Source organism: Panthera tigris, chromosome A1 (genome assembly GCF_018350195.1).
Source record: "Panthera tigris isolate Pti1 chromosome A1, P.tigris_Pti1_mat1.1, whole genome shotgun sequence".
NCBI classification, from domain to species: Eukaryota; Metazoa; Chordata; class Mammalia; order Carnivora; family Felidae; genus Panthera; species Panthera tigris.
In genome coordinates, this window is record NC_056660.1 from 203,316,390 (window position 1) to 203,343,285 (window position 26,896).

At 38.4% G+C, this 26,896-nt stretch overlaps 2 protein-coding genes across 6 annotated transcripts in view; both read left to right on the forward strand.

Moving 5' to 3' along the window:
* The window catches only part of PAIP1 (poly(A) binding protein interacting protein 1), a 32,593-nt gene extending 26,342 nt beyond the window's left edge, over positions 1-6,251 (forward strand). For all 4 annotated transcript variants that reach the window (XM_042995179.1, XM_042995156.1, XM_042995160.1 and 1 more), the window contains exons 10-11: positions 2,759-2,852; positions 5,049-6,251. In XM_042995179.1, the coding sequence (XP_042851113.1) occupies positions 2,759-2,852; positions 5,049-5,142 (188 nt within the window). In that variant the 3' untranslated portion in view covers positions 5,143-6,251. The remainder of the gene's footprint in view (positions 1-2,758; positions 2,853-5,048) is intronic.
* Positions 6,252-10,874: 4,623 nt separating this feature from the next.
* CA1H5orf34 (chromosome A1 C5orf34 homolog) overlaps positions 10,875-26,896 on the forward strand; it is a 31,674-nt gene continuing 15,652 nt past the window's right edge. Inside the window, exons 1-6 of one of the 2 annotated variants that reach the window (XM_007095418.3) lie at positions 10,875-11,459; positions 14,511-14,744; positions 14,904-14,993; positions 18,776-19,422; positions 21,156-21,254; positions 22,364-22,487. In XM_007095418.3, the coding sequence (XP_007095480.2) occupies positions 14,550-14,744; positions 14,904-14,993; positions 18,776-19,422; positions 21,156-21,254; positions 22,364-22,487 (1,155 nt within the window). In that variant the 5' untranslated portion in view covers positions 10,875-11,459; positions 14,511-14,549. The remainder of the gene's footprint in view (positions 11,460-14,510; positions 14,745-14,903; positions 14,994-18,775; positions 19,423-21,155; positions 21,255-22,363; positions 22,488-26,896) is intronic. The other variant, XM_007095417.3, reaches the window with a different exon arrangement.

The following is a 26,896-nucleotide window of genomic DNA, read 5'->3' on the forward strand; positions in this document are numbered from 1 at the left end:
TAAACGGTGTGTTTTCGCACAAAGCATTGACGTAAATGGTATCTTATTGTGCACATCTCTTGCAACTTATTTTTTTATTTAGTATTTTTAGTATTTATCCATGTTGAGGTATATGTAGCTTTAGTTCATTTTAAATGCCAAATACTTCTGCGTGCAGAGTAAACCACAGGTTCTAGGTCCCTACTTAAGGGCGGCTACTTGTTATTACAGATTACACTATACAAACCTTATCAAGTAGTCCTTGTGCACATGCAGGAGTTTCTTTGGGGTGAAGAAGTACAGTCGCTGCATCGTAAGTTCTGTGCGTCTTCAACTTCACTGAATGTTGCTGACCTGCTTTCCTGTATGATACCCCTTAGTATTCCCTCAACAAGATGTGCAGGTTCCTGTTTCTCACTTATTAGCGGACCTAATTACTGTCAGATCGTGCAAAATCGTGAACTTTTATTCCTTACTAGCGATAATGAGTTTCTTTTCATGTTTCTATGGATTTTTTTTTTCCTTTTGCGAATTGCCTGTTTGTGTTTTGTTGGATCACCAGTCTGTCTTAACTGATAATTCATTCCATAGCTTACAAAGTGACTCTTAGCTTCTACCTGTATGTGCTGTCTTTCCATTATGTTTGCCTTGTCATATAGAAGCTTTGAGTTTTGATGTAAACGTAGCTGTCTTGTTCCTGTTCCCTGTGGCTAAGAAAGTTTCCGAATTACTATCAAATTCCATTTTCTTCAAGTCTTTCTTGCTTTTTTATATTTAGGTCTTTCTTTCACCCGTCTGGCTAATTTTTATATGATGGATGTAGTGGAAATTAAATATTTCTTCCATATTATCTTGTCTCAGCAACAGGTGTTGAGTCTTCCATCCTGTGCTAGTTACAATGTCCCTCTGATGTGTGCCTCCTCTGTAGACTTGTATCATTCCTGTGTCCATGCATGTGGATCTTTTGTCTCAACACCAATACCACAGTCGTAATTACTACTTCACTGTAAATCTTGCCATGTCTGGTAAGATGATTTTTCTTTCTTCCCTTATTCTTGAAAGTTACCTTGAATCATTTGGTTCTTTGTTCTTCATCTTTGTCTCATTTGTTTAAGTCTCTTGATCTTTAGATTTTCAAGTCCTCTTTTTTTTGTTTTTTTGTCCTTCTAAACCTGCTTATTTTTGTTTCACATTTTGTCATTTAATTCTAATCCTGTTATTTTTTATCACACATAAATTTTTTTATTTTGATCTTTTTATTGCAATCTGATATTTAATGATCTTAAAACATTTTTTGGAAATGATTTCAAATTTACGGAAAAGTGTAATTACAAAAGTAAAAATTGCACAAGGGACACCTCTTGTCATAGGGGTTTTTCATGTGGGTAGTAGAAATTTGAGGTGCAGGCCCATTGTTCAAAATTCTCTGAGGGACCAGTTTCTTCAGGGTACTTTTGTCCCTACTCCAAACCCAAGAAGAGACCGGCAAGTTTCTTTGTTATCCGTCTTTGCCACCAGAGTGTTTCGCATTTTATTTTTTCTTGGTCTACCTTTTGCTTGGGATATCCGCCCTTGGAGGGTGCTGGATTTGTGCACGGAGAGGTGGGCATGGGCATGAATTCCATGTCCCTGTTTCACATGGACCCAGGACTTTGCTTTCTGACCTTCTGTGGATTTTTCAGTCCAGTCCCCTTTGTTGCTGAGAGCGTGTGGTCTGCAGCCTCCTGGCTGCAGTAGGGAGGTATGGTTTTCAGGTATCTTTTTGTTTGTTTTTTGGTGACTTGGTTTGCTTTTTTATGAACCCCCTCTGTACATGTCAAAGAATGTTTGTCTTCTCTATTACCTCAAGGATCTGTTGCAGGAAGATTTTATAGTTAAATTTGTCTCTAAATTGCCAAAACCGGATGTCAAAATATCCCCAACTCTTTAAGCTGGAATTAGTTTTCTAGAGACTGGCAATCTTGGAAAAATAAGTTCTAATGTAATTATCCTGTTGAAATATGAGGTATCTGTTTAAGGTAACTAGTTTGAATACACACTGATCTTTTTCTCATTCAGAGAGGTACTCTGTAGGAACATGCTACTCGTAAAATACACGTAGTAACTCTGTGTAAGACAGTTGGCCTATGGGGAGCTATAATACTACCTGTATTTGCCTTGGAAGAACCCAACCAAGGGAAAGTTAGTATAGTTGAAACATTTATCAAGTAGCTACCTTCCAGCTGTCTCTAAGGAGAGGGAAGAAAAGAAAATCCCCTGTGCTCAGAACCTTTGCTAGGTTAGCTAATCTGATTGAGAAACATGGGCCAGTGGCTGTTAGCTGCTAGCCACCTAGCTCACTTTACTTTCTTGGGGAAAAGTAAGGGGACCCAGAGGCCAGGCTATTTGATTGAAATCCTTCCTTGTGAAAGGTTTGGAAGAACATGTGCTTTCCCAACAAGTTACATAGCTGGTATTTTGTCTTCTGGAATGAAGCAGCAGAGAATATAAGCAGCATACACCTTGGCTGTGACCTGTACTCTGGTATATTCACGGTGACTTTGATTTGCAACACGTAGTTAGACGAATATTATAACTAAGATCTATGGGCATGCAGGTAGCAAAAGCAAGCCGATTAGAATGTAAATTTTGTAAAAACCTAATAAAATGTGATTGGTAGCTCACTCCTGTTTAAGCCTTGGATCTACTTAAAACTCCTAATATTAAAAACAGTTTTTAAGGAAAACTGGCCTTTTTTTGACTTTTGTCAGCATTTAACTAAAAAAAACTCTTTTTACAGATTACCAAGAGAAATATCAAGAGTTACTTGAAAGAGAAGATTTTTTTCCAGATTATGAAGAAAATGGGACAGATTTATCAGGGGCTGGTGATCCGTAAGTTCTCTTTTTTCTGCTTTCTTTGTGATGTTTCTATGGCTACAGTTTGTAGATGTTTAGGTTAGAAGAAGGTAGATGAAGAATGCACGTTGTGATTTGACGGTGTCACATTGATCTGTACATACTACTTGTCTACCAAAAACTTTCAAGAAATCCTATTAGAACACATAAACTACAATTCTGAAACTTTATATATATCTGAAGGGGAAAAACTTAAAATAGTAGTATACTCAAGTGTAGTTTTATAAAGGAGATTTAGTTCAGCTCGAATACTGTAAGATCTTGGGCAGGTTCTATGCCTGTTTCTTCATCTGTAAAGTAGGGATAGCAGACCCCTCTTTGAGTTTTGAGGACTAAGCGAGAAACCTAGAACCACCTCCTGGCACACAGTAAAAAGCTCAGATCTCAGCTGTTAAAGGATAAATTAAGATTAAGGAGAACACCGATAATGACATAATAGTGTTTGGACTAAAGGGAAGGTGTGAGATATTCACATATCTCCATCTCTCTCCCTGCTATTATTTGTAATAAAAGAAACTTGTCACACCCTTACCATCAGATTGCATTGTGTTTGGTTACAGAAGAACCAAGAACTTGAGAGGTTTAGTTCTAGCTCTTAATAGTTTATATGAATTTGGACAAGTTACTCAGGTTCTCTTCCTAAGTGGAGGAATGAATGAACTAAATCTGACTTAATTTTTCTTATCTCCTCTCTCATGTGTGCTGTAGGTTTTAAAGTGAACCACCTTTATTTTCTCTGCTATCTAGTGAAATCTTAAGTCCATTTGAGATCTTCTAATATTACCATACTTTTACATACTAGTTCATTAAAAAAATAATAATAACAGGGATGTAAGGACTCCAAAACCGTTAAGAAGGTTCACCCCTGCTGGGTATACCACTGTAAGTTCAAATTGTTCTTGGCCTTGAATTTCAGGTTGTCCTGTGAAGTTTTGCTTGGTCAGTATTACATGCTCTGACACTAATACACTGGTGGCCATTTCAGCACATGGCCTTGTACTGGACATGGAGGAACAAAATGAAAAAGTTGATAGAACTGGCAAGATAGTTTCGTCACACATGTAGTACAAGGGGTTTTTGCGAGGTGGGGAGACACATAGATAGCATGTTGTTGTAGAGGAAAAGTATAGAAAAGGGAAAAGATTTCTGGCTGTGCCACACACTTACCCAAATCTTACAGTATTTACTTAACCTCCCAAAGTCTTTTTTCTTTTATCTCTAAAATGGAGATGGTAAGGGTGCCTGGCTGCTGAGTCCATAGAGCATGTGACTCTTGATCTCGAGGTTGTGAGTTCAAGCCCCACATTGAGCATAGAGATTACTTTAAAAAAAAAAAAAATGGAGATGAGAAATATGGAAATGATAGTAGTACCTGTCTTTTTAAGATGGCTCTGGGTTTTCAGTAAGAATGTATATTAAATCAATAATCATTTTAAATTTTCCACCCATACTTAACCATGGAAAGCTTTGTTTTCCATCATTTTAAACTACCTAATAGTTGAAAAAAATTGAGATGATCTTGAAAGTAGCTTATTATGAAAGTGATTCCAAATAAATGGGAATGTGACTAAATTATTTCAGGAATACCATTCTGATAAGTAGACATAAAATGTATCATTAGAGGTAAATGGTACATCTGAAATTATGTTCTAATTATTGTGTGATTGTTAATAAATTTATGAAAATGCTAATCTTGAGCCCCCAAATTTATAGTTCAAGCATTTAAATTAACTTTTAGGTTAGGTTAAGAATTTAACATGTGTCACAGTGCCTGGCTGGCTCAGTCGGTAGTGCGTGAGACTCTTGATCTCAGGGTTGTGAGTTCGAGCACCACTTGGGGTGTAGAGATTACTTAGGTTAAATTTTTAAGTTTTAATTTATGTCTAAAAGTATGACAGAAGCTTAACTTCAAACACAAGAGACTCAGAATCCAGTGTAAAATTGAATTTCCCAGATAAGGCATTTAGTTGTCTAAGGGCTGACATGTATGTGATTCAGGAAAGTACATGCATTCTCTAACAGTCTAAGATAGTTACAGTACCATACTTTGTGTGTGTGTGTGTGTGTGTGTGTGTGTGTGTGTGTGTGTGTGTGTGTGTGTGTGTGGTTTAGCATTTTAGATATTTCTAAATTGAAAAACAAACTTATGAATCATCTTTACTTCTTTCATAGATACTTGGATGATATTGATGATGAGATGGACCCAGAGATAGAAGAAGCTTATGAAAAGTTTTGTTTGGAATCAGAGCGTAAGCGAAAACAGTAAAGCTAAATTTCAACATACCAGTTTTATAAAGCAGTTTAGGTTATGGTGATTTAGCAGAACACAGGAAAGCAGGAAAATGTGTCACACTTATACCAAATTAAGGATGTTGAGTTATGTTACTAATGTATGCAACTTTAATTTTGTTTAACACTATCTGCCAAAATAAACTTTATTCCCTATAACTTAAAATGTGTATATATATATAATAGTTTATTATGTACAGTTAATTCCACTGTTTTGGCTGCAATAAAATCGATTTTGAAATAAATGAAATGTTGAAAGTAAATTTTGCTAGTTGGTTAGAAGCTTATCCTTTAAATTCTACTTTTCTTGAGGGAGAAAGTTTTAGGCTGGAAATACATATTGCAAAATGTAGCATCCTTTTTTAGATGAGTATATAGCTTTCATTTAGTTTTACATGGTCTCAATGAATGGGTTTCAGATATGAATCACAACCATGAAAATCTTTAGCACTAAAGTTTTAGAATATATCATTAAGCGATATACATATCCAAATGCTGTTTGATACCAAGGGCTTTTAAAATGTCAAAAAAAAACCCCACAAAAACTTAAAACTCCCAACCAAACAACCAGGATTCTTCATTGAGCATTTATTGCGATTCTAGAATTGAGTTTTTTTGTTGTTGTTGTTTTTTGTTTTCTAACTTCATTGCCCTAAAGCCTACAACATTCTGCTTTATTTATATGGCCTTCATTTTTATTTTGTAGCATGAGTTGCATTGACTTTTTTACTAGAGAATTTTACTAGATCTTTGTCATTCAGGTTTTCATCTGCTTTATAATTGATACACCTTGAGGATCACTTTTCTAATACTTTTACTATAATGTAGTACCACCTCAGCCCTGTTTAAAAATATTTTTACCTAACGTCAAGTCTTTTTCCAACTAACTATAAAAGTAAAACTTCTGTACAAAAGGATTGCTTGTAAATAATGCATGTAAATAGTTCTGTTAATAACCCACTGTTTTACATTTGGTACATCTGTGTCTGCTAATACAGTTAGGTTTCTCACTTTTCTGCTTGTTTGTTCAGTCTGGATTAAAATTAGACTTTGAAAATAAAATTTAAATAGTTTTGTTTCCTCTAAGTTTTTGGAGTGATATCCTGATATTAAAGAATTTCTGTTGAACTTTTATGTGACATTGTAAAAGGGTTTGAAATCAAACTATGCTAGGAGAGGAGATATTCTGTTCAGTGTGTTATTTAGTTCAATAACGAGTCTGCTTGGGAAAATTAACAAATGTAAAATACCTTTTAGATTCCTTATTGTAAAAGGGAAGTATATACATAGTTGGGGTTTTTGGAACTTGTAGTAGGATTCTCTTTTTCAGAATGGCTCCTGCGACATGGTAGATAATTACCTTCATCTGCAGTTCTCCAAGGACTGTGCTCCGTGTAAATCTTGGGGGTGGGGAAAAGGGTGTAGGGAAGGGGCAGTACATTAGACCGGGGACCAAGTACATCATAGCTGAGTATGCTCTAAACTTGTAGCAGTTGCTCTGTGAATAACCGTCCAGCTTTGTCCACTAGCTCATTGTCACTCACCACTGCTATACTCAACAGGTACCAATAGGACCTGGTTCAGTTCCAGTGTGTTCCAGTTAACTAGTGCTGCCTAAAAAACCACCCAAACTTAGTGTCTTCAAACAATAAGCATTTTATTCTCGTGAGTTCTTTGGTTCAGTGATTTGGATGGTGCACAATAGGGATAGTTGTGGGTTTGTGTTTTGTTTGTTTGTTTTCTATTCTGCAATGTTTGAGGCCTCAACCAGGAAAACTAAGGGCTGGAGGCAGTTCCAACAGCCGGGGGCTGTAATCATCTTGAGTCTTCTTCACTCACATGGCTGATGACTGGGCTGAGATGACTTGAAGATATCACTTAGCCAGACCCATCTACACATGGCCTGTCCATGTGGCCTGGCCTTTTCACAAACATGGCAGCTGGATTCTGAGAGGGGGCATTGTAGAAGACCTAGGAAGAAGCTGCATTTGGAAGGTGCACACAGCATTTTTTCCATTACAGTCTTGGTTCTAAGTGAGTCATTAAAGCCATATCAGATAGGCCATTAAGAAATGTGCGGACATGTTTTAAACTGCAACAGTATATCATGAAGAGATGGCCAGCGCTGTAATTGTTGGCCTTTAGAATTGCTGTATCTTCAACAGAAATATGGGTCCTAAGATCTTGTAGGTCTCCAGTGAGCAAGGACACAAAAGTGCTAATGAATGTCCTAGGCTTCTGTTCTGGTAACAAAGCACAAGTATTGGTTTGTACCAGCAAAATCTGGCTCGTGTCGTCATCTCTGACCTTATGTCTTTGCTCTCAGTGCCCTTCCAGCCAAAGACTACCAGGAACACACAGGTATCTGAACAGGTTGGATTTAGTACTTTTGCAGTAAAGCAGAATACACACCAAGGGGAACTGTAGGGTGTGTCAGTGAGAGAGTGTTTAGACCCATCATGGGGTTTAGGCTTTGGCTGGATAATTTGGGAGAGGGCCTAAGAAACTGGAGTTTCACTCTAGATTGGATATGGTCAGGTATTCAATGACTAGGTATTTCATGAACTATAGGACAGGTGGATATGGAGGAGGTTCTCATTTAAGAAAAAAAATCACACTTAGCAAGAGAAGATGATACTTGGTATGAAGGAGTAAAAACTTGTTCAGGACTGAAGGACTGAAAATCTGCTCTCACTGAAAAAGAAGTACCCTTGCTGTTAATCAGTCTGGGAGGACAGACACAGATAAAGCCAGCTGCAAAGTTAACAGGACACATTTTCCCCAAAGTCATGCAGTTTTAACTGCCACCGTGACCCTTTGTATGGCCACTGCTTTGTTACCAATGCTGTCTTCAGACCTGCTTTGCTATCCCACCCATCTATTCCTGGGGATACCCAATTGCTAAATAGTCCTCCCCTCATGACATCACCACATCCCTAATTAATCCCTGCTTCTAATCCTGCTTCGGAAACAACATCCAACACAGAACCAGTATCCCTTCCCTCAGAACTTGCTCAGAATCCTTCAGCAGGAGTCCACATCTTACCAGTCGGTGCCCTCTGACCCCTGGTGTAGCAGGCCGTTTGTTTTTTCTCTGGAGTTTTCTCCCTTGCTTACAAGTCCCTATTTTAAGAGCCCGCTGGCTTGAGGCTGGTGATCTTTGGCTGACTAGACTTTGGTATACGTAAATAATTTGAGGTCACGTATACTGCTACTGTGTTGTCAGCCTGGCAAAGCACCAACCCTGGATGGACCTGCTTCACCCAGGCGGCTGGAGGCCATGTTTTCTGGTAGGTTAGTGCCAGTGTAAATTCATAATCGCCACCTAGGCTGTCAGCACTGCCAGCGATCTGTGTTTATTACCTTGTTTATCTCAAACTCTCCACTCTATTTGCTCCTCATCCCCTAAGGACTTGCTTCACAGAAGAAATTGGGCAGATGTATACAAATGCATCTGCGTTCACTTCATTTTTCCTCTTGTACAGGATGTATCCCTCCTCTTAAAGGCCAAGTATTCCACATGTGCCCAAAACCTGTGCCCTCTGACTCATGAACTCTCTTGTTACTTAGTCTGTACTTTTTCTTTTTTTTAACCTCTTTGCGTGAGCTGTCGAACATGTCATTCTTCTTGAGAGAAATCTGGCCCTTAACATTTCTCTCCCAACTACAGTTCTATGCTTTCTAGTGAGATTTTTCAAATATCCCATTTTCTTCTACTTCCTATTTGCCCTTCAAACACATAGCTTCTGCTGCCACTATATACAACAGCCCTTGCTGATTACATTTATGCCACTAAATCAAGTAGACACTTGATTCTTTAGCTTGTTCTCTAGGCAATATCTGACACTTAAGTGACACCAAAATTGAAAACCTCTAGGCACCTGGAATAGAATAGCCTTTCTGGCTTTATGTGGTTCCCCAGTGTTTGTGGGATTCTCTTCCCTTAGCTAATCTATTGAGTATTGGTGTTCCTCAAAGCCCACTCCTAAACATTTTCTTCTGTCACTGTATCTTTGGGCTATTTAATCCTCTCCTAAAGCTTCAGTTAGCAGCTATCAACACTGACTTCCGGATTGGTTTGTTTCTACACTTTTGCTAACTTGCCATTTCCACTAGGACGACTCACAAACTTGAAGTCATGCTATTCCCTAAACTTTGTTTTCTTGCATCCCTCTTATTGATGGCACTGCTACCTATCCACTTGCTCCAACAGAACTGCTGGAACTGTTTTCAATGCCTGTTCAGTCATCCCCACGACTATCGAATTGATCTAAGTATTTCTTGGAGCTGTGCTCTCCAGACTCACGGTCTAATCTTGAGTCTGAAATGCCATCTCTCCTGTTGCTTTTTCAGACTATTGGGCTCCCCACATCTGTCCCTACATCCTACAATCCATTCTCTACCCAGCTGTTCCAGGTATCTTTCTAAAGTACAAATAGCATCATAAAACCCCCTTGTAGTAGACGGTTAACAAATAGGAGGTTCTTAGTCATTAGAGGGGAAAAAAGGTGGGAACAGGATAGGACCTAAGTACTGTGTGATACAAATTGATGTTACTGGTCAATGAAAACATGGCATCTGAGGGTCCCCTTACTATACTTTACATAAGCTTGAAGTCAATTTGCTTATCAGACTTTCAAAAATGGAGATGAATGTAAGGAGTTAGATTTCTCCCCATTCCTTGCTGTTGCCGCTTTTGCTTAAAGCCGTTGTAATAGTTTACCATTGCCTTTTTTTTTTTTTTTTTTTTTAATGTCTATTTCTGAGAGGGAGAGAGAGAATCCCAAGCAGGTCCCACACTGCCAGTGCAGAGTCAGACTTGGGGCTTAAACCACAAACCATAAGAGTCGGACCCTTAACTAAGGCATTCAGGCACCCCTACCATTGCCTTTAAGATAGAATCCATAATTCATAAAACCATAATGATCTAGCCCTTACTTATCTCTATCACCCCCTTCAGGCTTTCTCTCCCCTAAAAGCCTCTCTCCTCTATAACCGTTCTTAAACCAAACTAGCTTTTTAAGGGTCAAGATCTTTCCTTCGGACCTCAGGGCCCTGTGTTACCTCCGTTTGAAACAGTTTCACCCCCACAGTACCTGGCTAAACCTACCTACCCTTTGGATTTCACTGGAAATACTTCCTCAGCCTCAGATCTGTCCACTACATGCTCTCACAGACCTCTGTATTCTATTTTAGGAACACTTACTACAACTGTGATCAAATTACTGTCTACTCCTTTCTTTCCAGTTCATCTCCAGTCCTCATCTTCTACCCTGGGTCTCACTCCCTGCTTTATTTCTAAGGTGACCAGCACATAGTAGGTTCTCCATAAATACTTAATGACAATAAATTTATCGGACACATCTACTTGCTACTTAGGAAAAAAGCGCAGATACATAGTTGAAAGATATTTTCTGATACCAAATTAGAAAAAGAAGAGGTCTCTTTGACCCAAATTTTTTTGGTTTTGTTTTTTTTTACAGCTTTATTAAGGTATCATTTTTGTTTAGATTAAATAAGCGTTAGTCCACTAAAATCCACCCATGTGGTTAGCTCTTGGCTGAGCTATCAGATGCTGGTCCTCACGGGAGGAGTCACAACCAGGTGGGGCCGGTTCCAACCTTCGAGTATCGGAAGGAAAGATCAAAGAGGAAGCAACCACATTCAGGACTGGGAACGCCCACCTCCCCTACTTCCGGTCCCGTCCTTTGCTGGGCGCTCGACGGATTGGCCCCGGAACAGAGGGCGTGCCTGGGCGGGACTTCCGGTCTTTAGGAGAGGAAAGATGCTTCCGCGGGTTGAGGGAAGATTTGAACTGCTGATTTCCTGTGTTTACTTTGCGGGGAGGTGGTTGGCGTTTCAGCTTCTCTCCCGCTACTGACTCGACGAACGTCTCGGCTAAAAATATTCCCCCTGTGGCCTTATTCCTCTGCGCTTGTCACTGTTTTCTCTCATCAAGAAACAGAACTTGTTGGTAATTTGTCAGATTCATGAAATATCCATCGAGAAGCAGTCGTGGGCAGACTTCAAGCATTTTGGCAAATTAAAGCAGGGGCCGTTGATTGGCCTTATTTCCGCGACTTTTCATCTCAGAATTGCCGTGTTGAGTCCAAGACGTTGGTGGTTGTTTTGGTGAGGCTTTTTCTGTAACTACATATTGCCATTTTGAAAAATGAGGTCCAATTGATGTCAAGTACAGACTTGTCAAGTACGGAGATTGTTAAATATACTGTGACGTAATGTACTGGGTGGTGAAAACAAACAGGAATAAGACGGTAAAGATGAAGCTGAAATGTGGGTTGGAGCCGGATTATGTTTTTTTATGATAGGCTGGGAACTTTAAATATTCCACTGTTTCTTGTGTATGCCTGTTATTTAAGAAAATAACAACTATATCTCAGTAACTTTTTTTTTAATTAAAAACTTGGCCAAACATAGAGATCTTTTCCCATTCTATATTTCTATTTTTTTCTGAAATAGCAAGTAGACATCTGAGATATATATTTCTATTTATATGTGTTAACTATATTTCTATATGTTTACATATATGCAATATGAATACATGTATTGTTATGAATATTTATTGTTCGCTAAACGAACAAGTATGTAATCAAGTGTTGTAAAATGGTTGGTATGGTCTGGATAGTGGAAAGTTTCCTATAACAGCAATACTGGAAATGGATTGGAGAGGGAAGAAACTGGAAGAAGGTCCCAGATAGTTGCAGAAATGAAGGGGAAAGTTGATGAACTGAAATGGAAAAGGAGCCAGGTTCATAAAAGAAACCTACCAAATCAACAAGACATGTTATAGGTCTGTGGAGAGAAATATTGCTAACATTGAGATGCCATTAACTTAAATTGCAAATTCAGGAGGAACAAGAATTTTGAAATTCACTTGCTTATTCTTTCATCATTAAATAAATATTTATTGCACCCTTAGTATTTGCCAGCTATTGTTTTAAATGCCAGGGATACAACGGTAAGACAGATGAGGCCTGGTTTGATTGAGTTTATACCCTGGTGGGCAAAGTCAAAAAGCGACCAAATGAACAGAATCAGTTTTGATAGTGATAGATGCTATGAGTAAGAAAGATGAAATGGATAAAAAGTGATTGGGAGATGACTGGGAACAATAAAGTCAGGCCTTTGAGGAAGTGATATTTAAGCTTAAAAGACAAAGAGCCAGCCATGTGATACGCCAGGGGAAGGACAGGCTAAGCCGAAAGAACAGTGCAAAGGTTCTGATATAGGAAACATCCTGTTTTAAAAACATTAAAAAGGCCAGTGTAGCTAAAGTGTCCTGAACAAGGAGAGAGTTATGAGATGACATTTGGAGAGGAAGATGGGGCCAGATTATGTGGCTGTTATAGGCCATGGTTAGGAATGTCATGTAAGTGCAGAATGGTACATTGTGAGCCAGCATGTGATAGATCTCATTTTTATTTTAAAAGATCTCTGTGGCTATTGTATGTAGCCTGGACTTGAGGGAGGTAAGAATGAAAGTGAAATTAGGGGACGTTGCAGAAGTTGCTTTGGTGGGAGTGATCATGTTCCATTTTGGTCATGTGGATTGAGTTTGATTAATTTAGTCATGTGGATTGAGTGGAACATGAAGAGAGGTCTGTCAGGCAGCTGGAAGCACTGGGAGGGATCTGGTGGATTTGGAAGTTCTCTAGAGAGAAGAAATAAAATTGTGTGGCTCTCCTCAGGAGAGACCATATGGTTTAATGTTTACTTATATTCTGACATATTCTACAGAAGATTATAAGCCAGTCATATGTAGCCGATTACATACATTGAAAGGGGGTGAGACTCTTTTAAAAACCAAGGGTGGATGTAAAAGCAACACGGGTGTATATAGTAAGAAGAGATGAAATGGGGACTGAGGTCAGGTCTTGAATCCTTGATTTAAGAGAATGGTGAAAAGGAATGATTAAGAACAGAGGTAGGGGTGCTTGGTTGGCTCAGTCAGTAGAGCATGTGACTCTTGACCTCAGGATCATGAGTTCAAGCCCCACGTCAGGTGGGGAGCCTACTTAAAACAAAAAAATCAAAAACAGGTAGATGTGGTGGGGTAAACCATGGCACTCCCCCCCACCCCCGCTTTTTTTAAAAAAGTAAAAAGGCAGAGGAACACAATTCGGTGCAGAGAAAGGTAGATAACACTATCACAGTGACCAGTTTAGTAGGATGAAGACTGAAGTTACTGGGTGCAGGAAGACATCGGTGACAGTTCTGAATCAGTGCAACAATTCCAGCACGAAGGTGGAAGGAAACTGGATTGCAATGGATTGAAGATGGATGGGAATGAAAGTAGATAATGAGTGGATACTTTACTTGAGAAGTTTTTTGGTAGGAAAAAGGTAAACTGAGGAACGTTACTTTTTTCTGTCAGGTGAAAGTTGATCACCTGAGTGGCAAAAGATAATGTTCTAGAAGGGGTTGGGTTAGTGTTTAGAAAGGAAAGTCTTAAAAAGGATGATGTCCTAGAGGGAGGTGGGTAAGTGTCAGAGAGGATGGGGTTGGTGTTAGAAAGGAATCATAAGATTTATTGAACTTGACATTGCAATACTGGGACTGGCAAATGTGTTCCCTTGTTTAATCCTTGCAACAATCCTGTTACTGTCCCTCATGTTACAAATAAGGGAAACAGACAACTTGAGGCATTTAACTAGTCTAGTAAATTGTAGAGTATGAATGGAACCCAACCCTCTAATTCCCCTTCAGTCATCCCTATATGGAAAGCATAGGTGATGACACATTCTAAAGGTAGGGAAAAAGAAATTGAATTCAGTGAAGTAAGAATGAGTCTAAGACACTCTATGATTAATTAACTTGCTCAGTAGTGACATGGAACTTCTTCCTTAATGTCAGACTAGGGACAAAAATCCAGGTATTGGGATTTCTTTTTCAGTACTCTTTTTTCTTAGGCCTGATAGTTTTGGCCTGCCTTTTGCATGCATTACAAATGATTTGCTGTATTCTTATGCAAAGGTGGAATTTCCTTTTATTTGAAATTAGTTACTGAGCATAGAATTTACAGAATTTAAGCTTCCGGAGAACTAAAGCTATTGAAATTGTAAAGACAGTTATAACTAGGTGGGCTTTCTTCTCCCTCTAGGTTATCTTCCCACCCTGGAGTAAAGCTCTAGGGAGTAAGGCATTGTTAAGGTTGTTAATTTCAGATCATTTAAAAGTGTGTAGTAAAGTAATCACTTTTCCCCCAACAAAAATAAATGCAACGGAAATATGTTTTGTTTATGTTCTTAGAAAATGCATTCACTTTTTATGATAGAACTTTTGTACATTAAGGGAACAATTTGTGCTACCCTGTTTCCTATTCAGTCTTCTCCTTGGAAGGACATTTTATCCATAGTCATAGTAATGGCAGCTGAAGTGCGAATGGTACTTTATGAAGATGATTCCGTGCAAGTGCAGTATGCTGATGGTTCCAGACTACAGCTTTCTCCTTGTGGCTCTGAATTTTTATTTGAAAAGGCGCCTCCTGTTTCAGCACATCCTTTAGAACGACCAGAAAGAATTCGTCAAAGGACACATTTTGTTATCAGCACTTACCGAGTAAGTAATGGCTTAAAAACAACTCTTTTTGGTACCAGAATATTGGTGAGGTAGTTAGAATATGGAAAGTAATTAGTATTCTAGATTACTGTCACTCTGAATTGATTTTCAAATTATTTTACATTTTTTGAAGGTTATGTTTTGTATTTCTTTCTGTAGGAGCAACTACAGCGTGCCCTAGATTTTCGAAATTCTTTTGCTACTTGCCCTTTTTTGTCTGAAAGCATCATACCTTCTGAAAGAAAAAAGGTAATTTTTTAAAGCTTTTTTATAAGTAATATTTGAGGACAAGTAATTAGAAACAGGTAGTTTAATTTTTTTCTTCATGACACTTGGGAATACACACTGCTGTAGAATGCGTAGGCCTATATTGTTCACCAGACTATGATGTTCTGATATGATATATATATATATATATATATATATATATATATATATGTATATATTTCCATATATATCTTATATTTACATATATATGTGTATATATATATATATATTTTTTTTTTTTTTAAATAAAGTTTATTTACTTAGAGCATGAGTAGGAGAGGGGCAGAGAGAGAAAAAGAGAACACAATCAGGAGAGGGGCAGAGAGAAAGGGAGAGAATCCCAAGCAGGCTCCATGTGTCAGCATAGAGCCTGATGCAGGGTTTGAATTCACGAACCGTGAGAACATGACCTGAGCCAAAATCAAGAGTCAGATGCCCAACCGCTGAGCCACCCAGGCGCCCTGATATGTTATGTACTGATTGAGACCCAGAAGATGCATAGTTCATCTTCCTGACCTTTTCTTTGTAGCCAAAGATTATACTCAGAATTTTTCAGATTAATGACTTTTTATTTTATATTCATATTTTTCTGTTACTAGCAAGGATTTTAGCCTTCTTCCTTTCACATCTGGGTATGAATTAATTTACCGGAACACTGGACATTTTATTTTTATTTTTTATTTAAGGAAACTCTACACCCAGCATAGGGCTCAAACTCACAACCCCAAGCTCAAGAGTTGCAAGCTCTACTGACTGAGCCAGCCGGACGCCTCCAGGTTGATGACTTTTTGATTCTCAGAGGTGTCAAAATTAAGAAATTATGTGGCTGTTTTCAGTAGTTTATGTGCAGTTCATGTGTAATAGAGATGTGTATATTTGTAGGTATACATATTTTATTTTTTTGCTTATGTTCTATTTTGAACTTTTTTTAATGTTTATTTATTTTTGAGAGAGAGACAGAGAGACAGAGCTTGAGCAGGGGAGGGGCAGAGAGAGAGAGGTAGACACAGAATCTGAAGCGGGCTCCAGGCTCTGCGCTGTCAGCACAGAGCCCAACGTGGGGGTCAAACTCACAAATCACGAGATCGTGACCTGAGCCGAAGTTGGACACTTAACCGATTGAGCCACCCAGGCGCCCCTGAACTTTTACGAATAATAATAATGATAGCTGTCATTTATTGAGGATTTACTATGTGCCAAGAAATAGGAATGATATTAAAAATATTTAATAACACCAGTATGGCATGGGTCTCTGATAATCAAAGTGGGTATTTAGCCAGTCAGAATAGGTATATTGGCTGGATGTCATCCCCTTTATATATAGCTGAGGGAACTAAATCTCAGAGAGTTTACCTAACCTTGTTCATGGACATTTTCTAAGAGGTAGTCAGGATTTGAACCCAGTCTATTTGACTCTGAAGACTGTCTTCTTTTTTTTTTTTTTTTAAGACTATATCTTTTAATTACTTTCCACTACTCGATAATGACAAAGGAGCCAAGAAAAATCGTAAGCTGTCATTTAGTGTATAAGGCTATTTTTCCACTATCTTTTGAGTAACTTTATTTGTTGAAACTGCAGTTTGCTGCTGATAGGGTTATTAGATAATCTAATTCTAGAAGAGAGAACTCTCTTAACTGACCACCCTTACAAGCCAGCTTTGCCATCAGTGAATACTGTACTAACATCTGTACATATAAATAGCAGTGTAGGTTTAAGAGGCTTTCTTTTCTAAATTTAAAGTTTTATATAAATGAAAGCTGAAATGTTTACCTGTTCGCAAAATTAATTGGCTAAAAGACCGTTAATGTGATAACGGCTGGTTTTATCTTATATGGAGAGATGCCATAGTTACTGGCACCTGTCATGAGTCTGTGCTATTGGTCAGGATCAGTTTACTTTTGAGTAATTCAGTTTTTAAAAATGTTGCTTTTTTTAGGGGCACCTGGGTGGTTCAGTTAAGCGTCTGACTTCAGCTCAGGTTGTGATCTCACAGTCCGTGGGTTTGAGCCCCGCGTCAGGCTCTTTGCTGACAGTTCAGAGCCTGGAGCCTGCTTTGGATTCTGTGTCTCCCCTCTCTCTGCCCCTCCCATGCTCATGCTCTGTGTCTCTCTGTCTCTCAATAATAAATAAACGTTAAAAAAAAATGTTGCTTTTTAAACAACCTAGAATTTTTTATTTAACTTAATTAATTAATTATTATTTTTAATGTTTATTTATTTTGAGAGAGAACAAGCTGGAGAGGGGCAGAGAGAGGCAGAGTGAGAAGAATCCCAAGCAGGCTTCATGCTGTCAGCCCAGAGCCTGACATGGGGCTTGAACTCACAAACTATGAGATCATGACCTGAGCCAAAATCAAGAGTTAGACACTTAACCAACTGAGCCACCCATGTGCCCTGCTACCTAGAATTTATTTTAGCATATGGTATGCTAGGTGCTTTCTAGGATAGATAGTCTTAGTGTATTTGCTAACCCTTTGAGAGTACCATTTATTTTTATTTTTTTAAGTTTATTTATTTATTTGAGGGAGAGAGAGAAGGAGAGAGCTTGTGCGTGCTTTGGGGAGAGGCAGAGAGGGAATCCCAGCAATCTTTGTGCTGTCAGAGCAGAGCCTGAAGTGGGGCTTGAACTCATGAACCATGAGATCATGACCTGAGCCGAAATTAAGAGTCAGACGCTTAACTGACTGAGCCACCCAGGTCCTCTCTAGTACCATTTATTAAATCATTCTCCCTTTCCCTCCTTGTTCTGAAAGGTTATGTTATTACGTGTAGCATCTTAAGATGTGGTTGATTCTGTTTCCATATTACCTGAGTTGCTCTGTCAGTGATTTCTATACTAGTTCCATACTAATCATTTAAGTTATGATTGCTTTTAATATAGTATTGTTTGTAGTGATGTTTGTACATGGTAGTTAGTGCTGGTCTTCCCTCAGTATTCTTTTTCAGAGTAGGCGTTTGAGAAGCGTTGAAAATCTTTGTATTTCTGATTCATTGAACATTTTAAACAAAAATGTCTAACGCTAAATATAGTCAGGATAATTTTTTTATTTTTCTTCTCATTCTTTTTAAAAAATATCGATCGATTGATTGATTGATTGAGGGAAAGAGTGCACACATGTGAGCATGGGAGGGATAGAGAGGGAGAGAGAGAATCCCAGGCAGGCTCCACAAACCTGTTGTAGGGCTCTAGCTCACAAACTGTGAGATCATGACCTGAGCTGAAATCGAGAGTTAGATGCTTAACTGACCAAGCCACTGACAGGCACTCCTTTTCTATCTCTCTCTCTCTTTTTTTTAATGTTTATTTTTAGAGAGAGAGAGAGAATGAGAGAGAGAGAGAGAGAGAGAATGAATGAGTAGGGGAGAGGTAGAGAGAGGGAGACAGAATCCAAAGCAGGCTCCAGGCTCTGAGCTGTCAGCACAGAGCCTGACACCGGGCTCAAACCCATGAAGCTTGAGATATGACCTGAGCCGAAGTCAGACGCTTAACCAAATGAGCCACTCAGGCGTCCCTTCTCTCTCATTCTTTGTGTGTGTGTGTTTTACATCTCTCTCTGTAAGAGAGATAATCTTAATATCAAATATTCTTTAGAAAACCATATATATAGACCAACACCTGGCTCTCCATTTTTCATTCTCTCTAGATAGTAAAACACAAACAAAACTTTTAAGAGCTTTCTTATACAATATGTAAGCATCGAATGTATGGAAACATTGGACTGCTGACAAAATACTCCCCGTCTCTCTTTGTCTCCTCAACTCAGCGTATCTTCATTGACTTCTCAGAAGTCAGATGGCCCAGTCCTGATACTGATGATGGCATGCTGTGTATGCAGAGCGGCACCGTGAAGATATCATCATTAGATGGGCATGCATACCTTTGTCTGCCGAGATCGCAGCTTGAATTTACAGTACATTTTTTGTGTAAAGTAAGCCAGAAGCCAGATTCATCTATAGTATTGTCAGAAAAGAAGATTCAAGCCAGAAAGGACAAACTAGATGAAACAGCAGGCAAAATCTGTACATATGGAAGTTTATCAAGACAGAGACTGAAGAATAAAGAAAACGAACTTTACTATCAGACCATGAAATCCAAGGAACCTTTGGAGAAAAAGAGCTGTGTAAATGGAGCCGAAGGGAGTGGCGAGCCACCTCTGCCTGGTACAAAACACACGTGTGTATACACGTGGGTGAAACAATGCTGGCCTGTGGCCTCCTGTCCAGAGGAATGGAAATATCCCTTGTCTTTAGCACTGCATTTGCATAATAAAATCAGCAGTGTGTCTAGAATTGATGCAGCCATCACCCAGAATAAAACTTTGACTTCTGATATTTCAGAGGAAAGAGGAAAAGAGGTTTCTGTTCTTCCCAGGGCCCTGTTACTCAGCTGTCCTGTCCCACACCTGCACAGGTAATGGAAGAACGGCTTATTTGTCATAAAGCTCTTGTCAGAGCCAGTCTTTATCTAAAGATAATTTTTCTTTTGTAATCATCTGCTACCATTCATAAGGAAAGTTCACTCAGTGAGCCAAAACTTTGCTAATAACCGATAGTAAAGAATTTCCCTAGCCAATGTGTTCCTTATGTGTCTTACTCTGTGTCCACGCATTGAGTGGTTATGGAAGGCTGACTATACGCTATATACTTTGTTAAGCACAGAGACTATAGAGATGTCTAAGCTATAGTCCCTGCTTTTTAGGAGCTTAGACTCTATTAAGGTCACTGTCACTGACAAGATGGTTAAAGTGTGGTAAGTAGTGGCACAGGGCTCTGGCAGTGAGCACAGAGAAGCCTCAGCTGCACCCAGTGGAGCCCGTTACCTTGTAGCTGGAGCATGGTTCCGACCAGTTGATGAGCATGGGTTCTTTCTTTCATACCTAGTCTCAGAGGCCACCCCTGTCTTTGGTTAGCTGACTATAAATCTATTTATGGAAATTTTTTGAAAAAAGGGGTAAACGTGGAGAAGCCTCTGAACACCAAATATAAACCTTTTCTCTCCCTAAGAGGTGAATAAGCTAATGGTTACAGATTTGTAACATGAACTTCCATAAGTAGTAGAGTAATAATGGTAATAGCTAACACAAAGCGCGTACGTGCCGGGCACAGCTCTACTGTAGCTACTTGATTCTCATAGTAGCTCCATGAGGAAAGCACTGTCATTGCCCCATTTTGTTGAGGAATCTGAGACACAGGAACGTGAAATAATCTGAGCAGGGTCACGTAGCTAGTGCTTGTAGAATTGGGGTTTGAGCCCAGGTAGTCTCCCAATATGTATGTATTTGTTATTTAAATACATATTTTAAATATGATTTTTCAGGCTGGTCATGATTATTTGGTTAAAATTGAAAGTTCTAGTATTATAAGTACACACTGAAAGAGATTTAGGCTTCTAAATTAACAATTTTCAGTAACTTGCCACTAACTTTGGATTAAAATCCATTATCTTTAAACATGGCTTAACAGGCCTTCCATTTTCTGGTCTCTTCCTACGTCTATGATCCTCACCACGTTTGCCCTTGCTTTTTCTACTCTTGCTAAACTGGACTTTTTACAATCTCTAGAATGCCTGTTCAAGCTTGGTTTCACCATTGCACCCACTCTTTCCTTTGCGAGAAGCACTCCTTTACCTTTCTCAGTTTGCTGACTTGTGCACGTCTTCTGGTCCCAGCACAAGCCTTTCTTCCTTAGGGTGGTTATCCCCAAGTTCCTAGACAGGATTAGGTTCTTCTACGTGTCCATAGCATCCAGTAATTCTCTTTTCTTTGTGTTCAGTGTTTACTACTTAACATCCCTGCTTGATAGGAATCTTCCCTGAGGGCAGTGACCATGTCTGCTTTTTTGGGTGTTATATCTGCAGTGTGCATAGCATAGATATTGCGGGAAATATTTGTTGTTTGGATCCTTAATTTATGTAATTGTGCTGAGATTGAATAAGAAGATTGTTAAAAATACTGAAGGAAAAAAATCCATGGAAAAATAAGATTAGTTTTCAGTTCCTTCATACACTTTTATATTAATTTTTACTTTTCTTGGATCTAACAAGTTAAGCCAGAAATAAATGTTACAGTTGCCCTATTTGGTTGATTTCTAAAGGTAATTTTGTTGAGCAACCAGAATTAATAGCTTGTATTTTGTCCTTCACAGGTGGAATTTTTGTGATTCACTTTCACAAGGACAGTTTGATGAAGAATATTCCTATCCTGAACTAGTGAAAGTGGTTTGGTACAAAGGTGTGACTTATCGGTAAGGCACCAGTGTTGGAAGTATTTAGTGATGTCTGAAGGGATGGGACTAGTCTTGCAGACAGACTCCCACAAAAGGACACAGTTTGGCTAGGGCCATCATTCTTATGTTTGGTCCTACGTTTTATAGGTCTTAAAACTTAGTTTTATTAGTGCACACAGGAGTCTTGTGACTAATTCACATTAACCATATTCACAAGATTTTTGTGACAACTCCAGAGCCAGTGAGGCTTAGTTTTGCTACTGAATGAAATACTTAGGTCAGTTATTTAGGATACCCCTTCCAAGCATCGGGGGATCTAGTTGTCTGAATTAGTCACATCAAAATGTTGCCTATTGAGCATGGAATTAGAGAAGATTAGAGGCTCCTCTGTGTCTGCACTATTCCATTGAATTATCCCTACCCCACCACAAAGTACACCTCTCTAGTGACTAGAATACTAATGTTGGCTAGATTCAGGGTTTTACTTCTATAAATAATGCTAGAATAGCATTGTAAGATTTTGTTCTTAGGGCTTTCCTTTTCTTGCATGAAAGCCCATCCCCTTCTGACAATATATTCTTCATATATTTCTCAGTAAAAACTGACTTGGCTGAAGTTTTGTACATTATATATACCCACTACCTTGATTATACTTGGCTACTTCAAATATGATTAGTCACCTTCTCTTAGGGATGGCTCCTTTTACACATGGCTAATCTCATTTATCAGGTATAGATTCTACTAGTTTGATTACTAAAGGATTATCTTATTTTCAGGCTCTGGTGTTGTCATATTTAACTCCTTTGCAGTGGGCATTTCTTTGGTGACTAGTATATGCCAGCTACTATGATTGGCAGAAGGGACACCAGGATGGTAAGATGCCTGACCTCCAGAAACTAGGCTTAGCTGTTGAAATAGATACATTAACTGATTCTGTGTGTTCTGTTTATTTTTTGCAAAAAATTTAATTTAGCCAGTTGGGTGCAAAGTATGAAATTATCTGTTTTGCTGGATAGGCAGAATTCCATATAGTACTTTGCTTTATTATTTTTTCTTTTTTGATTGCTCTCATTTATGTTTTAATCTTAATTAGAAAAAAAAATTTAATGATTACTTTTCTTCCTTAGACTTACCCATAAAAATGTGAACTCAATAGAGATTTATCCTGGAGATGGCTCTGTTTTCAAATCTGAGGGAGCTCATTTTGGGAGCTATTTTACTTATTATTCCATTCAGGAAGGATCAGAAGAGGTAAGCTGACAATGAGTTTTCAGCTCAAAAAGGCTTTTGTATATAGCTCTTTCTAAATAATTCTGAACATACATAGGAAATTTGATCTTTATATAATATTGCTTGCCTACTACTATGCAGTCTGGAGAGTTAATACAACGTTACTGCCAGCTGTGGCACAGTGATTACTAACCACCTTATGTTTATTGCATTCTCCTCCTGTATTCTGCCAGTCATTTGCCTAAGTAATTTCCATTTATTTTTTTTTTTAAGATTTTATTTTTAAGTAATATCTACACCCAAGGTGGGGCTTGCCCTTACAACCCCGAGATCAAGAGTTGCACACTGTACTGACTGATCCAGCCAGGTGCCCTAATTTGTGTTTAAATCAGAAGTTAAATTTAAATTTCTTATGTCATAGAATTCATCAATACTAAAACCAGCAGCATATCTTTGAATTAATATATGCACATTAAAAGCACATTCTTTTTTCCCCACCATGTAATTATTTGCATGTTTAAAATACCTCTTAACTCCTGAATCTTTATATACAAGTAGAAAGTTGAACAAGGTTGTTCTCTGTTGTTGAAATAGTGAAATATAACGATATATTTAATATATCAGGCCGAAATGTAATCATATGGATATATTGTCAATAGTCTAAATTTGCTTGTTCCCAATCTGACATTTGACATCCACCCTTATGTATGGATCACCATGGTATCACATGGCTTTGCTTTGCAGAATGGAACATAATATATATGTTTTCTTTTTATATTACAGTGTGGAATTTTGAGTGATAAATTGTTTATCACTTGTTCCATCTGTACTTCCACTGCTCCCTCCACTCCCTATTTATTTTTAAGTAAATCCCAAATATCTGCATTCATTAAAATTTTAGAATGAATATTTCATTCATTTTATATATGTGTGTGGGGGGGGGTATGTATCTGTGTGTGTATATATATATATATACACACACACATACACACATACACACATACATACATACATACATACATACATGTATGCAGATTCCCCACTGGGTCCATTTGTAAGAAAGTATTCATTTATTCAATCAATACATCTTAACTGAACCTTCCTAGGCAGGCACTCTGCCAAACACTGGGTGAAGACAAAGAACTCCTTCCCTCAAGGGTTCAAAGTTTAGTAGTCAGTCAGACAGGCCAAGAAGCACATGAAATGAAAGCATGACCACTGCTGTGTGTGCGTGTGCGTGCTTGTGCGTGCGTGTGTGTGTGTGTGTGTGTGTAGTACATGAGATCATCAAGTAAACAGGCAAATAGAGTGGGTGTGTGCAGTTACACTGCTGACTGCTGTGTATTGAGAGTTTGAAAAAGTACAAGATAAATACTGTACATCTTCCTGGAGCTTCAGTTTTACTCAGAGGTGTCAGGGGGAGGGATGATAATTTTCATACTGAAGCAAACATATCATGGAGGAGAACATGAGCTTTGGGATAAAACAGAACTTCCAGATGACCTGTGCCTTTGTGGTAGACTGCTGAGGGCTTCACTCTCAGACCTCTGTCCACTTGAGTAAGAGATTTGGAAACAATTGGCTGTCTTTTCAGGAGAGAATTATTTGCTTCTTACTTTAACCCATACTCTAAAAATAAATTCCAGAAGGGTTAAAGGGCTAATGTAAGAAACCAAAGTTTATCATTGTTAGAAGAAAATCTAGAAGAACAGTGTTTATAATCTTGGGGGAGGGGAGGTCTTCTTAAATACAGTACAAAACACCAGAAGGCACAAAATAAAAGTTTGGTAACCTTGGTAAACTTACGTTAAATTTTAAATATTTAATTTTTGTTAAATTAGATAAAGCCAAAAAGTCAAAGGTCTGGAAAAAACTATTCTGTACTATAAATCAGTAATAAAAAGACCAAAAAAATAAAAACCTCTCATAGAAAAATGAATAATGGTTAAGCCATAGAAAAGGCAATATAAATAACTTATAAACTGCTTGCATCAAAGAAATGCAAATTAAAATAACAACAACATAACATTTTTCACTCATCAAATTATCAAAAGGTTGTTAATATCTATTGCTGGCAAGGGTGCGGGGAAAAGGGTGCTTTCGTAGTACTGGGTTGGAGTGTAAATTGATTTAGCCTTCGTGAAGGACAGTTTGATAATACCAAGTTAAATTGGCTAGAAATTCTGCCTCTAGGTATCTATCATAGAAGAATATTAACACATATATATACAAAGAAATACAGCCAAGGATATGGAGTGTGGCATTGTTTGTAGGAGCGAAACACTAGAAGCAATCTAAATGTTCCTCAGTAGAGAGATGGTGAAATGAGAGATGGTCAGATTACAGGGTGCTTTTGTGGTGGCTTAAAAGAATGAGGAAGACATAGATGCATAGAGAGATGGAAAGATCTTCAAGGCACTGTGAAAAAAGAAAGTTGCAGAAGAACATGTACAACAATATCTTCTGTGTAAAAAACAAAAACAAACCCCAAACCCAAATATGTTACTGTGTATAATACACATGTAAATGCACAGGGAAAGATTTGGGCAGGTAAAAACCAAACTGAAGCAGTTACTTTTAGGCGGGAGGAGCAGGGAGTGTGGGATTTTGTGAGGGAGGAAAAGTAGGGAGGGACTTAAATGTATTTTCTTAACTTTCTTTTTTTCCAAAAACATAAAATAAAATAGTAATGTACTGTTACTTGCATAATTAAAATTCTAAGTAGGAAAGATTGTCAAGGGCTCATGATGTAAGTGCTCTCATAGAGATAAGAATGTGGTGCTTTAGGACCACATAAGGGGAGGGGCACCTGACCCAATTTTGGAGAAAAGTCAACTGCAGGAAGACACGGCTGAGCTAGGAGATTTTCTTTTCCTTTCCTTTTTAAGTAATATCTACATCCTGTGTGGGTTTCAGACTCACAACCCTGAGATCAAGAGTCGGATGCTGTATCGACTAAGCCAGCCAGGTATCCCCAGGACCTATACTTTTAAAGGAGTTATACAAAAGAGGGATGAAGGTTGGAGGAATATATCACTGAGGGAACTACTTGTCCAACTCTTTGCATGTCTGGCTTCCTATCATTAACATTTCTATTTAAATGCCATCTCCTGGGGCACCTGGGTGGCTCAGTCGGTTAAGAGTCCGACTTTGGCTCAGGTCATGATCTCACAGTTCGTGAGTTCGAGCCCTGCATCGGGCTCTGTGCTGACAGCTTAGAGCCTGGAGCCTGCTTCAAATTCTACGTCTCCCTCTCTCTCTGCTCCTCCCCTGCTCATGCTCTGTCTCTCTCTCCTTCAAAAATAAATAAAAACATTAAAAATAAATAAATAAATGTCATCTCCCAACTGTCCAAATTAAAGGAGCTACCTTTGACACTATCATGATACCCTCCTCTTTTCTTCTTCATAGCAATTAGTGCTATGTGACATTTTCTTACTGATCAATGTTTGTTTGCTAACCCACTCTAGAAGTAAGCACTGTCTTGTTCAACGCAGTATTATTGCTAGAGCATAGAACAGGTAGATAAACTCACCTAACTGGAGGCTAGAGCCTGGGGCAAGGATGGAGTGTTGAAGGAAAAGAAAATGCTATAGATAGAGAATGATGTAAAGAGAGTATTGAGGGGAATTTCCAGGGAAGAGACTAAACCACTAAGTTGAGCCAGCTCATAAATGGGGCATGAGAAACCATACTGCTTTTGCACAAGTGCTGAAGGATTAAAATATGGAAGTGACATCATATTTTTGCTAGGTCATTTCAGAGGAAGATAAACTGGAGTGGGAAAGAGATAGTAGACCAGTTAGAGGACATTGATAGCAGTTCAGGGAAGAAAGTATGAGGAACCAGGCAGTGGTAATGAGAATGAAAAGCTAGGAATGGACACGAATATTAAGGAAACAGAACTGATGACTGACTGGATATTGGGGATGAGGAAGGGGTTGAAAATGATGGCAAATTGTTGAATAAATCAATGAGTGGTGGTGCCAGGCTCTGTGTTAAACCAAAATTTTATCAAGTCTAAATTGTTTTGATGACGGTTGCTTTTGATCTTACCAGGAGGTGTCAATAAAACATTTAAATTCTCTTATATCTCAAACTCACCTACCTGAAAGTAAGATACTCTTAAGATGCATCCAGATTTCAAAGAGGCTAAATTAGGAAAACTGAGTATCTTAGAATTGAAATAGGGTAGTGGAAAAGACAAGAACTCTCAAGGAACTCAGTGTCCAATGAAGAAAGATGTAAATAGTTAAAATGCATTAGTTTGAGTGCCTATCATGTACTAAGGCACATTGCTAACAAATGCTAGGGATTCAGACAGAGGTCAGAAGAACAGATACAGCCCCTACCTTCAGGAAGCCCCATTCTAGCAGGGAAGACAGACACTTAATAAAAAAACTATGAAATTGAAATTATGATGAAAACCA